The 14476-nt window shown below is 40.5% G+C and overlaps 1 protein-coding gene across 7 annotated transcripts in view; it reads left to right on the top strand.

Annotated features, from left to right (window-relative positions):
* The window catches only part of EGF (epidermal growth factor), a 104586-nt gene that overhangs the window by 72823 nt on the left and 17287 nt on the right, over positions 1-14476 (top strand). For 4 of the 7 annotated variants that reach the window (XM_078366698.1, XM_078366697.1, XM_008992846.5 and 1 more), the window contains 5 exons: positions 753-869; positions 1570-1695; positions 5424-5546; positions 6864-7011; positions 11519-11686. In XM_078366698.1, coding sequence (XP_078222824.1) covers positions 753-869; positions 1570-1695; positions 5424-5546; positions 6864-7011; positions 11519-11686 — 682 coding nt within the window. The remainder of the gene's footprint in view (positions 1-752; positions 870-1569; positions 1696-5423; positions 5547-6863; positions 7012-11518; positions 11687-14476) is intronic. The other 3 variants (XM_078366699.1, XM_078366696.1, XM_008992848.5) reach the window with 1 other exon arrangement.

The following is a 14476-nucleotide window of genomic DNA, read 5'->3' as shown; positions in this document are numbered from 1 at the left end:
TTGAATTTTTTTGCCTGGTTGGTGCACAGATCTACTTGCTAGATATTAGTCTGTGTGTCTTTGCAGGATAAGAATAGATTGACTCCTTTTGTTGTCAAAATGGTTGGGAAGTTTCAAAATGAGCAATAGGCCTTTGAAATTTGAGTCTATTTACTTCTAGCAATTTTATAATTTACGTTTGCAAATGCTTTTAAAAATTACAAATAAGTTCAGATAGGGTTCCTTGAACACCAGATAGTTCTTTAAGACTAAAGTTCTTTGAGAGCACATTAACAGAAGTATGGCTATGGGACTATGCATCTTGTTTTATTTTTTAGACAGTGTCTCACTTTGTTACCTAGGCTGGGGTGCAGTGGTACCATCTTGGCTCACTGAAGCCTCAACCTCCCGATCCTCCTACCACAGCCCCCCAACTAACTGGGACTACAGGCATACACCGCCATATTTTTATTAGAGATGGAGTTTCACCGTGTTGCTCAGGCTGGTCTTGAACTCCTGGGATCAAGCAGTCCACCCTCTTTGGCCTCCCAAAGTGCTGGGATTACCAGCGTGAACCACTGTACCCAGCTGGGCTATGGATCTTGTAAATGTATATATGGTTTATAGGTCAACTAAATGTTTCTGTTTGGAGACTAGCCTGCCCCAGAACTTGGGAAAGGAAGCAGTGGACTGTTCTGTAGAACCTAAAATATTAAAGTCTATTTTCTTTTCTAAGGTCTGGAAATAACTGCACGGGATTCTTGTATTTGCAGATCAAGATGACTGTGCTCCTGTGGGATGCAGCATGCATGCTCGGTGTGTTTCAGAGGGAGAGGATGCCATGTGTCAGTGTTTGAAAGGGTTTGCTGGGGATGGAAAACTCTGTTCTGGTAAGAGCACAGGGAAAATACACATATTTGGACAACAGTGAACCAGAAACATTCTTTCTGCTCTTTCTGACTTAAAAGCTCCAGAAGGATGTAATCAGCAGGTTGAATAAGTTATTTGATGTAAGCTAAAAAAAAAATTGGATGACATGCATAGAAAATATGAGACATAAAAATATATTTACACAAATATACACAAACTACATTGAGTTTATGGTAAATTATTATGATTATGCAATATATGCAGTTGACATTAAGGGGAAGAATTTATAATTAGTTTCAGAAGCATGAATCTGAGTTCAAGTCAAGTATATGACTTCACCCATTTCAGTGCAAACACAACTGTTTCCCCTAGAAGCTTAGGTCCTAAGGTTTAGTCAAATAAATTGATTCATAGATAAGTTCCTATTTTACATTAATAGAATCAACGTTATAATTTAATGATTGCTGGAAAGATCTCAGTTCTTATGGTCTGAAACCCTGGCAGAAAGAGATCTATTTACATATTTGTCTAATCAGATAGGTGAGAACTCTGTAAAGATCGATTCAGCAAAAACATGTGAACTTTATGTCCAAGATGCAAGATGTGCCTGATGTTGTAAACAGCACCTGTAAAAGACTGACTCAGCAATTGAATATAAGATTATACTTGTTTATGTTAGGATTGCCTAAATATTGCACTAGTTCCTAATTTTGTCCACAGATATAGATGAATGTGAGATGGGTGTCCCAGTGTGCCCCCCTGCCTCCTCCAAGTGCATCAACACTGAAGGTGGCTATGTCTGCCAGTGCTCAGAAGGCTACCAAGGAGATGGGATTCACTGTCTTGGTAAGAGGATGCATGTGTGGAGGCAGTAGGGCAGAGTCAGGCCTCAGAAATCAGGAGACAGTGTGGGTGCAGTGAGCAGAGAGAAGACAGGTTATAATTGGGGTGACACACATGTCACAATTTAAAGAGTTGTATGACCTGCTCAAACTGACATATTTCCATTCTTGGTGAACAGTCAAGTTTGTGCCCTTATGCTATTACTGCCCTAGTCAGCTTCAAGCTCCTTTGGAAGGTGCTTACTCCTCTGCCTTTCTAAGTCTCTCCGAGGTTTGAGTGCCACCAGTGTCTCATCAATACTTCACACCTAGAGCCATCATGGGGGAGTTGGACAGCATTTACTTGTCAGTGAATTTGGTAAGAGAAATGTAGTGAACTGCAGAGCTGATGACAGTTTGTTGGAAGTCACTGCTGTGTGCATAAAGAAAAAGAGGTATGGCCTGTGAAAGGACTCCTCCCATGTTTCTTGGTATGTTCAATAGGTGGGAGAGTCAAGCTGCTGACATTGAGATACAAGTAAAGAATGATTCAAACCTCTTTCATAATCCCTGTCCTCTGGTAAGGTCTGGGTGCGGCATGTTGAATTGGGAGTTTGCGTCGTGGATGTCTCATACCTTTCCATCAGTAGCATCGCATCACGTACAAGTGAAAACCTGCCTGAAGCCATCTGAGGCATGGGGAAGTGATCTGAAGTTTTACAGCTCTTTAAAACTTCCCTTTCAGTATTTCTTTCCCTCCTTCTGAAAATGTAAGAAACTGATAAGAAACTCAAATGATACTGCTTTCTCCCACTTGTTAAGGTTAAAGATGAAATATCAATCATAACTATCAATTTTTCGAATCTCGTTGATTTAAATCAGACCTTTATCAGATTAGTTTTGTGGAATCCACAGACATCTGTAAACACTCTTATAAGCACATATTTGGCTGTCAGTCAGAAAAATGTCACTGCTCTAATCAAGTAGGCCCATAGATAATTTAGACAAGCACACTTCATATTTAATTTCCTTAAATATGAAGAAAAAGGAAGGTATCTCCTGGATGTTTAAACTTGTTAGACTCTGGTTTCTCACACTGTTATTAACTCATCTCCTTCCAGTATTGATCATGCAATGGGATGTCCTCGCCCCACCTGCGTGGTTGGCATGGAGTCCTCAGACTCCATGGAAGCAGTGGGCTTGCTCCTCTGTTCTCTCTCCCTCCAGTCACTCTCTCTCTCCTGCTCTGTGTATGTATGTAGATATAATACTTCAAACCATGTCTGGCACATAAAAAGTGCTACGTAAAAGTGTTATCCTTCTTATTAAGAGTAGTTGGGTTTCTTGGTCAAGTATACACCTTTGTCTTTCTTCTTGGAAAAGCTCTCTTTCTCTCAAGGTGATAGTTTATTGAAATTATAACAGGAATTCATAAAAGAGTCAGTTTGGGCCATCCAGGATAGCAATTCAGTGTGTTAAATATTTACTTGCCCCCTATTAGGGGCAAGGCCACAGTATTAGAAATGTGAGAAATATCAGGATGAGAAAGGTCGTCCTTGCTTGTGAGGAAAATGTGAGCTAAAAGAAATAAAGCTGTGATCAGTGATGAGGAAGGGTACACATCATAAGAGAAGTAAAAACCACAACGAAAGTTCAGAACTGGGAGAAATATCTGTTTGAGGTATTGGGACAGATTTCAGGGAGGAACTGTCATTTTGGAGGGAGTGTGGTGGATACATAATTTTATTTGCAGAATGTGAAGGGATAGAAGCATTCCAGGCATGAACAGATCACATGACTGGCATTATGGATAGAGAGTAGTTTAGGTGAGCACTAAGTTTAGGTTATATCAGAAACTGAGGCTGATAAGGTAGTGTATGCCATAACAAAATATAGACTGGATGACTTAAGCCACAGAAATATGTCCTCTTATTATTCCGGAGACTAGAAATCCCACCCAGATCAAGGTGCTGGCTGATTTGGCTTTGGGTGAAGGATCTCTTCCTGGCTTGCAGATGGTCACCTGCTCACTAGTTCTCACATGCCCTTTCCTCTTCGATGTGTAGAGAGACAGAGAGAGGGAAAGAGAGATAGAGAGAAAGAGAGAGAGAAAGAATACTCTAGTTTCTTTTCCTCTTTTTTTTTTCTCCCTCTTCTTTTGAGGACACCAATCTTATTGGAGTAGGACCCCACCCTTATGACCCCATCTAACCTTACTTTCCTCCTGATAGGCGCTTTCATCAAATACAGGCAGTCACTTTGGGAGTTAGGGCTCAATATATGAATTACAGGGTCAGGGACACATTTCAGCCTATAACAGATGGTTTGGGTTACATCTGTGGAAGACTAAAATCTGAGTGTCAGTTATCGAGGTTTCACTTCTCCAGTGAAACTGGCTGAGGGTCAGCCAGTGCTGTCCTAAAATTCCTAGTGACCAAGTTACAAAATGTAAAATGAGACAGGCAAAATGAAATTTAGTAATAATATTACTATTCAAATTTAATATTCAAATATAACCAACATATTAACATTTTAATAGGTAATCTGTATAAAAATTATTGAGATATTTAATATTCTTTTTTATTTTGGTACCAAGTCTTCAAACTCTAATGTGTGTTTTATACTCGCAGCACATCTCATTATGAACTAGTTGCATTTCGGGTACTCAATACGCTCATATGGTGATGGCTAGCAAGTCGGACGGCAAAGTTCTAGGCAGCAAGGAACCACTGGCAGCATTTGGGTAAAGGGGTGCAATGATGGCTTTATCATTGCTGTGTTGAAAGGGGAATAATCTGGCACTGGTGTTTAGGCGTGGCGTGAAGGAAACATGGGGTCCAGGAATATGGTAAGGCTGTTCTTGCAGTAATGGAAAATCGAGAGGAAGAAAGGCCATCAATGTTAGGGTGGCAGTAGCTGAGAAAGAAAAATGGTGGGTAGTTAGGAAAGAAAGGGTGATTTGTCTTATATAGTTTAGACTTATATAAAAATGCAAAACTGTTATATTTTATATACTATGTATGTCAATGAAACAATGTGTATTCAAAAAGTTAAGTACGAATCTTTAGGATCTGAACTTATAATGTTTGCCTAGAGATCATTTACTAATCTCTAACTTTGAGAAGTCTCCTTTCCTTCCAACCAGGAAGAAAGCTTCCAGCCTCTGTAAGGAGTTTAGAACACCTGCCTGGGGCTGGGTGTGGTGGCTCATGCCTGTAATCCCAACACTCTGGGAGGCCAAGGCAGGAGGATCACTTGAGGCCAGGAGTTTGAGGCCAGCCTGGGCAACATAGTGAGACACTATCTCTACAAAAGGCAAAAACAAAAAACTAAAAAATAAACAAGAAGTAGCCAGGCATGATGGTACAAGCCTGTGGTCCAAGCTACTTGGTACGTTGAGCTGGGAGGATTGCTTGGTCATGGGAGGTCAAGACTACAACGAATCACGATCACATCACTGTACCTTATCCTCGGCAACCAAGTGAGATTCTGTCTCAAAAAAAAAAAAAAAAAAAAAAAGAGAGAGAGAGAAAGAAAGAAAGAAAAAGAACACCTCCCTGGACATGCATTATAGGACCCAGTTCATCTCTCCAACATTCATGAAAGTACCTTTAATGCTAAAAATGCACAGGCCTTTGAGAACATATAGCATGACAGAAGCTGATGAAGCTCCTCTTCCAGAGGCTGTCCAACTGTAAAACCCTCTTTTTCCATACCCCACTTTTCTCTCCCCTACTCTGTCTTTTCTGACAGATATTGATGAATGCCAACTGGGGGTGCACGGCTGTGGAGAGAATGCCAGCTGCACAAATACAGAGGGAGGCTACGCCTGCACGTGTGCTGGACGCCTGTCTGAACCAGGACTGATTTGCCCTGGTAGGTGGGTGGGTGGTCTAGAGTGAAGGGGAAGGACTTGGTTCAGGGAAATTCTATACCCTAATCTCTATTTGCGTTAGAGATTCTAAAAATCATTCAGTTCAGTCAGGCTGCAGAGCTGGCTTTCCTGATTACGATGATGCTGGGCTTGAGAATTTGAAATGGTCCAAGTTTTCTTAATTTAATAGCATCTGGAATAAATCCTTTTTTATTACTCACAATCCAATAAAGATGGGAACATGGGTGTCTCTCTTTAACTGTACAACTAATCTCCCTATTTGTAATGTCGATTTGTGAGGCTGCTGGATAATTTTGCAGGGCTAGGCAGGTCGGTGAGAATATCTGAAGTTAGCATTTTAAATCACTTTCAAGGATTTTAAAATATTACTTGAAAAAGGCAGTATTTCTTGATCTGCATTAGAACTCCAGCTCTCTTCCCTTTCTTTTTTCAATATTAATAATGGTTGACTCCTGCTTCCTGAATCTTCTCCCCATAACAGCAGTAGCATCTCACCATCAGCACCCCAGAAAGGGAGCTGGCTCCACTGAGACCCTGGAGACCAGGACGGAACTCTTTCCCATCACTGCCCACTCTTTACCTTTCAGCCCTACAAGTGGAAAACATCCTAAGAAGGAAAAATTCCATGCTTACTTGGTGTCTGTTCTTTTTTTTCCTTAGCATGTTATTTTTCTCAAATAATTTGCTCTTCTTAAAGGTATTGAAAAACTGCTTATATTTATATATCAGCTACATATCTTTTCCTTTTAAGGAGCAGTGAACCATTCAATAAGAGAGACTTTATATTCCACTTCGGCATTCCCTCTGATATGGGAACATTTTCTTCCTGTCATAGTTGCTACAGTCTTGTCCTGGAGGGCTTCTCTGAAAGTTAGTTTTAAGGAGAAAGAAATTTTTGAGACTCCAGGATGTTGGAGGTAATGGACTGCACATTGATGCATAAGTTTTAAGCGATAAAGAGTTACCAGTTGTTCAGTGAGACCTTGATGCTAATTGTTACTTCACATGGTTAGTGTGTTTTTTGTGTGAGACAGATTTGTTTTATGAGATCAGTGACTCTGAATTCGTATGGCAACTTAGGACTAGCCATTCTTTTACCTGCCTCCAATATGCTATCCTTCATGCTCAGATAATACTAACGTCCACTAGGAAAGTAAAACTGTTGTCCCTTCTGGTAGTTCTTCTGTCACTAAAAAATACTGTATCACAAATTGTTCACAGAAACTGGTTCCTGATATTGATACTTGAAAGACATGAGTCCCTTCAGAAGGTAAAAGTAACGTCTTGGGTTCTTTTAGACTCTACTTCACCCTCTCACCTCAGGGAAGATGACCACCGATATTCCGTAAGAAATAGTGACTCTGGATGTCCCCCGTCCCACAGTGGGTACTGCCTCCATGATGGTGTGTGCATGTATATTGAAACAGTGGACAAGTATGCATGCAAGTAAGTCAAACTGTCTTGCTGATGGCACAGAGAGATGGTATTTAGTGCATCACTTTTAGCTAATTTGGAAAATGTATACTGAGGATTCTGCAATTAGATGTTCTTTTGGAAAACTATAAACAAACACATATAAACCATGTGTGTGCACTTCATCACACCCTCCTTGTGTATCACGATGCCCCTCTCAGTTACCAGTGATAAATATAAATCTAAGTAGTTGGTGGTTTCCCCTTTTACTGACATAATTTGATGTGACCACTGGTATAGTCTAGGGATTAAATGTCTCATCCTGGTTGAAAAACTTAGGTTTGTGAGATAATTCCTTAAAACTTTGATTTATTTTTCATCAAATATGCTTTACATTATATGTGAGCATCAGTGATTTGTTTCTGGATTTACAAAAGTGTTGTACATGTTCACACTGGACTTCTTGCCAGAGTCCAAAAATATTTTTCTTCAAAAATAAATGTATGCCTTTTTTTCTTCACTTCCTAACAGTTGACTTTACATTTTGTTGGTTAATAACAATTGCTGACACTGCAGCTGCTGCTTCTTGCTCCCTTTTTGCCCCCATGAGGGTTTTCACAGTGGATGAAGTGTCAACCTGGAAAGATGATTTGAGGAAGCCCTAAAAAACTATAAGGCATTCCCACTGTGCTCCCTCCAAAAACCTTTCCTGTGGACCCTTTAACAAAACCCAAACCCACAATAGCCAGGTCTGCCTCAAATGCTACCTTTAATTCATTTCATGTTTTCAAGGCAATAGGAGGAAACTGATAGATATCAGAAAACAAATAGGTCTCCCAGGATTAGGCTCCTGATCCACTGATAATTTTCTGTGTGCCTGAGGGAGGGGTGATAAAATAGTCTGAGCCTCACAAATCACTACTACAACCTTAAAGGCTTCTCCCATTTCATCAGTAATAATGAGCAGAATAACTAAATTCATGGAAGAGTAAGCTATATTCCATGACAAAGTGTATGGCCTTGCATTAGAAATCATGTCAGCATGACAAACATAGTGAAAAATGCTCATAAACACTAGTAAAAATGACTCAGTCCTTATAGAATTCTGTTTTTATATTCATATTTACATGCTATAATTTCCTAAAGTATGATAAATTGGGTATCTGCAATAGTTATTGCTAGTTTTAATATTAAGAATCTAATTGGTTTTGCCTGTTCATTGTTTCTGGTCATCCCAAATGATGAAATTACAAAAACAAATGTCCACATTTATTAGGTCATGGTTTTTCTCCATAATACTTTAGATTATAAAAATCATTATGATAATATAAAGGGTACTACAGGGTTACATGTTGCATTTAGAACAGTGTTTTCATTTGGATCTGATAGCATCCATTTATTAAATGATTGATGAACTCTATAGCACACTGCTTTTCTTTCTTTCATTAAATCTTGATGAAAATATCATATTTCCCTGATAATGTTTTAAACATGAGTTGTTACAAATGACAAACTGGAGATAAACTCAAATTTAAGGACCTTGAATCTAAAGCAATATTTAAAATATTATCAGAGTTCACAGTACTCTGGATCATAACCTTATTTTTAAATTGTGCATTTAACCAAAATGTGGTTTAATCAACGATTCAACCCTTGCCTCCTCCTGTCCGGATGACCTAACCTTGTGCTTTATTAATTCCATAATAACAAGTCTCTAGGAAGTACTTTACCAGTCCAACTTTTATTAGAAACACTTCCTAGGCAGGCGTCATTCTGTACAGAGTGTTCTTCCTGCTGCAAGCAGGTTTTGGAAGACCCAGCTCTTCCTTCCTTTCTTAGAAGCAGTGGAAGTTCCCCTCAGCCACATGAAACCCCAGGGTGCCCCTGATGATGCAGAGGAAGTGAGAGTTGGAAATCTCCATGCCCGAGGTATTCCTTGAACATTTCCTGGTTTGGAGATGCTCAGGAGGCTCCAAAGCTTCTGGGCTCAGAGGAGGTCCTCATTCATTCTGTGTTTCAGCCAAACACCCTTCTGGACAGGTCTTTAGACCAAGATCCCCCAACATCAGTGTTGTGAAATGCTTCTTAAAAACAGGTTATGTGGGCAAATCACATTGAGAGATGCATCATACTCTAGCCCTCAATATTATTATTATTATTTTTTGCAAGAGACTGTAGTTTTATTATTACTCAAATTAGTCTTCCTGAGCATTTGGGGAGCAGAGTTTTTAAGGACAACTTGGTAGGTTAGGGGAAGCCAGTGAGCCAGGAGTGCTGATAGGTCAGGAATGAAATCATAGAGAGTTGAAGCTGCCTTCTTGCACTGAGTCAGTTCCTGGATGGGGGCCACAAGTTCAGATGAGCCAGTTAATTGATCAGGGTAGTGTCAGCTGATCCATCAAGTGCAGGGTCTGCAGAATATCTCAAGCACTGAGCTTAGGAGCAGTTTAGGGAGGGCCATAATCTTGTAGGCTCCAGCTTCGTGACTCCTTAACCATAATTTCTAATCTTCTGTCCAGCCCTCAATTCTTGATTCATAGTATACCACAGCACATTAAAAAATCTTGTTTACCAGCCTGGGTAATATGGTAAGAACGCATCTCTACAAAAAAAAAAAAAAAAATTTTAAAGTTAGCCAGGTATCGTAGCACACATCTGTATTCCCAGCTACTTGGGAACTGCTTGAGCCCAGGAGGCTGAGGTTGCAATGAGTTGTGATGGCACCACTGCACTCCAGCCTGAGCAACAGAGTGAGACCCTGTCTCAAAAACAAACAAACAAAAAGCCTTGTTTGTCTGTATTGAGTCCAAAATGTCTCAAAATTATTTGACTATGGAAAGGCAAACTTATTTGTCCAGAGAATCTTTTGTTTGGTTTAACAGAAGAACTAATTCATAACCAAAGAACTAGTATCATGTGTCCCCCTCCCCCAGTGGAAAATGCTGAAGGACTATTCTGGGCCTTGTAAGACTCAGTGAGACTCTGCTATTGCAGCTGACTTGGATCTCCAGGACTCTTGGCCAAGGACTGACATATTTCTCAAGACCCCAAACTCTCTGAGAGGATCAGAGGTGTGGCCCATTAACATCCAACAGTTTAAAAATTGTGCTGCTAGGCATTGATAGCAAATGGCTCTAACCAAAGATAGCTAGAATTAAAACAGCATCCAAGAAAGCCTGGGATAATGGTTGTCCTTTATGCTTCTGCACTCAGATGCTGCTAGCTCTTGCATGGTTAGTTCTAGAAAATAGCTTTTCAGAGCTGAATAGAGCATCAAACTTTTTGGAAGCAGCATGGTATAATAGAAAGAACATAGGCTTTGAAATCAGAGAACCATTGGAGTCAAACCTGTCAATCATAGCTGTGTGACCTTGTACAAACTCCTTGAGCCTCAGTTTTCTCATCTGTAATATGGGAATATGCCACTAATAAGAAAATGAATAAAAGTGCCTAGCAGGGTGTCAAACACACAAGATGGTTGAGAAGCACTAATCCCTTTCCCTCCTTCTGTGAGTGGCTTGCCCAGTCCTCTGACCAGCTCACAGTAGAGCCAAGTCTAGAGCCCAGATCTTCTGGAGCTTTGTCCGGTGTGTTTTCAATGCTGCCTCTTCTCACTATGGGCCCTGGGGTCAGATCTCTGTATTTTTTTTCCTTTAAGTCCTTTCGGAATTAAGTGGGGACATGGATGAATAGTTTATCCAGGGCCTGAGGAAGGAATTTTTAATAAGTGGGGATTACAGAGTGTTTAATGGGATGTTTTTCAAAGTTGGTGCTTTTGCAAGGATAATAGAATACAGATGTTTACCTGAGAGCCTAATCGTTTCCAGAAATGCACATTCCCAGTAGATGGCAGCATTGCTTCATTTACTAAAAAGGACAGCAGCTCATTCTAGTGACGATTTCACTGAGACAGCAGGGTGTTTGTGGGTGAATGTCCCTTTTTCCTCCATAGAGCCCATTGAAGAAAAAAGGCAAATGCCTATATGTATGTTACTGGGTCTTCCCTTGCGCTAGTAGTGATTCTTTTTAAAACGAAAAAAGCTTTCTCTGCAGACTAGGTTATGCATTCTGTTCAGAAACTGCACACATTCCTCTATAGCCTGCTTTCAAGTGAGGAACTCCACCTTCAAATTCTCCTTCCTTTTCACCTATACTCATTGCAATCTGGCCAAACATTTGTTTCCGAAACTCCCTTGGCTCTTAGGGCAGAGTTGCTTTGTGTTGGTTTTAAAAGGTGGTTCCTCAGGATTTTAGCCTAACAGAAACTGATCTTTAATCAATGTCCTGTAATGCCTTATAGAGGCAGTATGCAAATAATCCCACATAAATCCCAGGGCAAACAGACAGAAGGGAGAAGTCCATGCTGCATTAACTTGTAAATTAGAGTGCTTTCAACGAACCCTGGATGGATTTTCTATATGCTTCCAAAGAGCTGAGTCTAGAAATGCAGAGGTTGAGAGATAGTTGAATATCGAGTGTCAGAACTATCAGTGTCTTTGGTCAGGCGTCTCTGATGACCTCTGTTTGTGTGTTGTCACAGCTGTGTTGTTGGCTACCTCGGGGAGCGATGTCAGTACCAAGACCTGAAGTGGTGGGAACTGCGCCACGCTGGCTACCGGCAGCAGCGGAAGGTCACCGTGGTGGCTGTCTGTGTGGTGGTGCTTGTCGTGCTGCTCCTCCTGAGCCTGTGGGGGGCCCACTACTACAGGTGACCCTGTCTTTCCTTTGGTACTGGAAACCTCTTTCTGAGACCTCCCAGGGGAATGCCTGCCTCCTTGAGATGAACGTCTGCACACTAAATTTAAAGTGTGAAAGAGGCGGGGCATGGTGCTCATACCCGTAATCCCAGCACTTTTGGGAGGCCAAGGTGGGCGGATCACTTGAGGTCAGGAGTTCCAGACCAGCCGGCCAACATGGTGGAACTAAAAGGGCAAAAAGTAATGGGCGTGGTAATGCACACTTGTAATCTCAGCTACTCGGAAGGCTGAGGGATGAGAATTACTTGAAGCCAGGAGGAAGAGGTTGCAGTCTGCCAAGATTGTGCCACTGCACTCCAGCCTGGGTGATAGGATGACACTCCATCTCAAAAAAACACAAAAAACAAAAAAAGTGAAGTAAGAGTAAAATTTTTACTGTTAGCTCAGAAATTCATTGCCCTGAAACATCAGTGCTTTTACTTTTTCCTTGTTCCCTCGCAGTTGTTGTCCACACACCTGCATGGTATATGTGTCGCTATTTATCATGATGTGTTTTTGCATTCTACTTCCTTCATTTAATATTATGTGCTCCTCCCATAGCCTGCATAATTTTTCATGGCTGCCTGCCATTTCCCACAAAATATTAATGTTGTAAAAGAAAATATCTTTCCTAACTTGGAAGGAAATTTCTGGTTCTCAGATTTTGTGCTTTTAGTAATTTCAAGTTAACAATTAAAAACTGTGGAAGAATAACGTTTATACATATAATTCTTTAAAAATAACACACATTAGGGTGAAGACATAGGCAATACACTGTTTTCTTAGAAAGTAGGACAGCATCCTCTATTATCATCGATATTGAAAAGCATTTTATGTACTGTTATAGTTTGTGCTGTACAAAATCAGTGAGTCATAAAACTTCAGTGCTGAAGGGGACTTTATGGAATTATCCAGTTCAATCTTATCATTTCATGGCTGGAGGACCTAAGACCCACTTGGCTAATAGGTCCCAATTCTCTGGGAATGTACAAAATATGTGCCACCATCTGTAGATAAAAATTTAACCACATTTACTGGTACTACACAACCACTCAAGTGGCAACTGTCTTGTGTTCTGGAAAATTCAACATATCAGCCAAGATGTACTTATCTGAGATCCTGCTATATCCTAGTATAGTGGTTAAGAGCACAGCCTCTGGAATCAGGTTATACAGGTTCAATCCCAAGTTAGTGTCTAAATAACACCAGCCATGTGTCCTAACCTCTGTTCATTAATTTCCTTTGCTATAAAGTAGAAACAAGAATAGTACTTACCTCAAGGATTATTGTCAAATTAATTGGGTTAACCTAAGTAAAGGCTTTTATGTAGGTCTGGCATATAGAAATGAATAAATGCCATCTGTTATTACTTTGATTTTCTATGAACTGTAATCTTCCCCCAAAAGTCATATGCTCTAAGCCCTTTTCTACCACCTCTTGAGAGACAAGATTCTTTTTTTTTTTAAATTTTTATTGGATTATAGGTTTTGGGGTACATGAGCAGAGCATGCAAGACAGTTGCGTAGGTACACACATGGCAGTGTGCTTTGCTTTTCTTCTCCCCTTCACCCACATTTGGCATTTCTCCCCAGGCTATCCCTCCCCACCTCCCCCTCCCACTGGCCCTCCCCTTTTCCCCCCAATAGACCCCAGTGTTTAGTACTCCCCTTTCTGTGTCCATGTGTTCTCATTTTTCATCACCCGCCTATGAGTGAGAATATGCGGTGTTTCATTTTCTGTTCTTGTGTCAGTTTGCTGAGGATGATGTTCTCCAGATTCATCCATGTCCCTACAAACGACACAAACTCATCATTTCTGATTGCTGCATAATATTCCATGGTGTATATGTGCCACATTTTTCCAATCCAGTCTATTATCAATGGGCATTTTGGTTGATTCCAGGTCTTTGCTATTGTAAACAGTGCTGCAATGAACATTCGTGTACATGTGTCTTTATAGTAGAACGATTTACAGACTTTTGGATATATACCCAGTAATGGGATTGCTGGGTCAAATGGAATTTCTATTTCTAAGGCCTTGAGGAATCGCCACACTGTCTTCCACAATGGTTGAACTAATTTACACTCCCACCAACAGTGTAAAAGTGTTCCTTTTTCTCCACATCCTCTCCAGCATCTGTTGTCTCAGATTTTTTAATGATCGCCATTCTAACTGGCGTGAGATGGTATCTCAATGTGGTTTTGATTTGCATCTCTCTGATGACCAGTGACGATGAGCATTTTTTCATATGATTGTTGGCCTCATATATGTCTTCTTTCGTAAAGTATCTGTTCATATCCTTTGCCCACTTTTGAATGGGCTTGTTTGTTTTTTTCCTGTAAATCTGTTTGAGTTCTTTGTAAATTCTGGGTATCAACCCTTTGTCAGATAGGTAGACTGCGAAAATTTTTTCCCATTCTGTTGGTTGCCGATCCACTCTAGTGACTGTTTCTTTTGCCGTGCAGAAGCTGTGGAGTTTCATTAGGTCCCATTTGTCTATTTTGGCTTTTGTTGCCAATGCTTTTGGTGTTTTGTTCATGAAGTCCTTGCCTACTCCTATGTCCTGGATGGTTTTGCCTAGATTTCCTTCTAGGGTTTTTATGGTGCCAGGTCTTATGTTTAAGTCTTTAATCCATCTGGAGTTAATTTTAGTGTAAGGTTTCAGGAAGGGGTCCAGTTTCTGCTTTCTGCACATGGCTAGCCAGTTTTCCCAACACCATTTGTTAAACATGGAATCCTTTCCCCATTGCTTGTTTTTGTCA

Source organism: Callithrix jacchus, chromosome 3, assembly GCF_049354715.1.
Source record: "Callithrix jacchus isolate 240 chromosome 3, calJac240_pri, whole genome shotgun sequence".
Lineage (NCBI taxonomy): Eukaryota > Metazoa > Chordata > Mammalia > Primates > Cebidae > Callithrix > Callithrix jacchus.
Note: the sequence above shows the minus strand (reverse complement) of the source record. Positions and strands in the feature narration are given on the sequence as shown.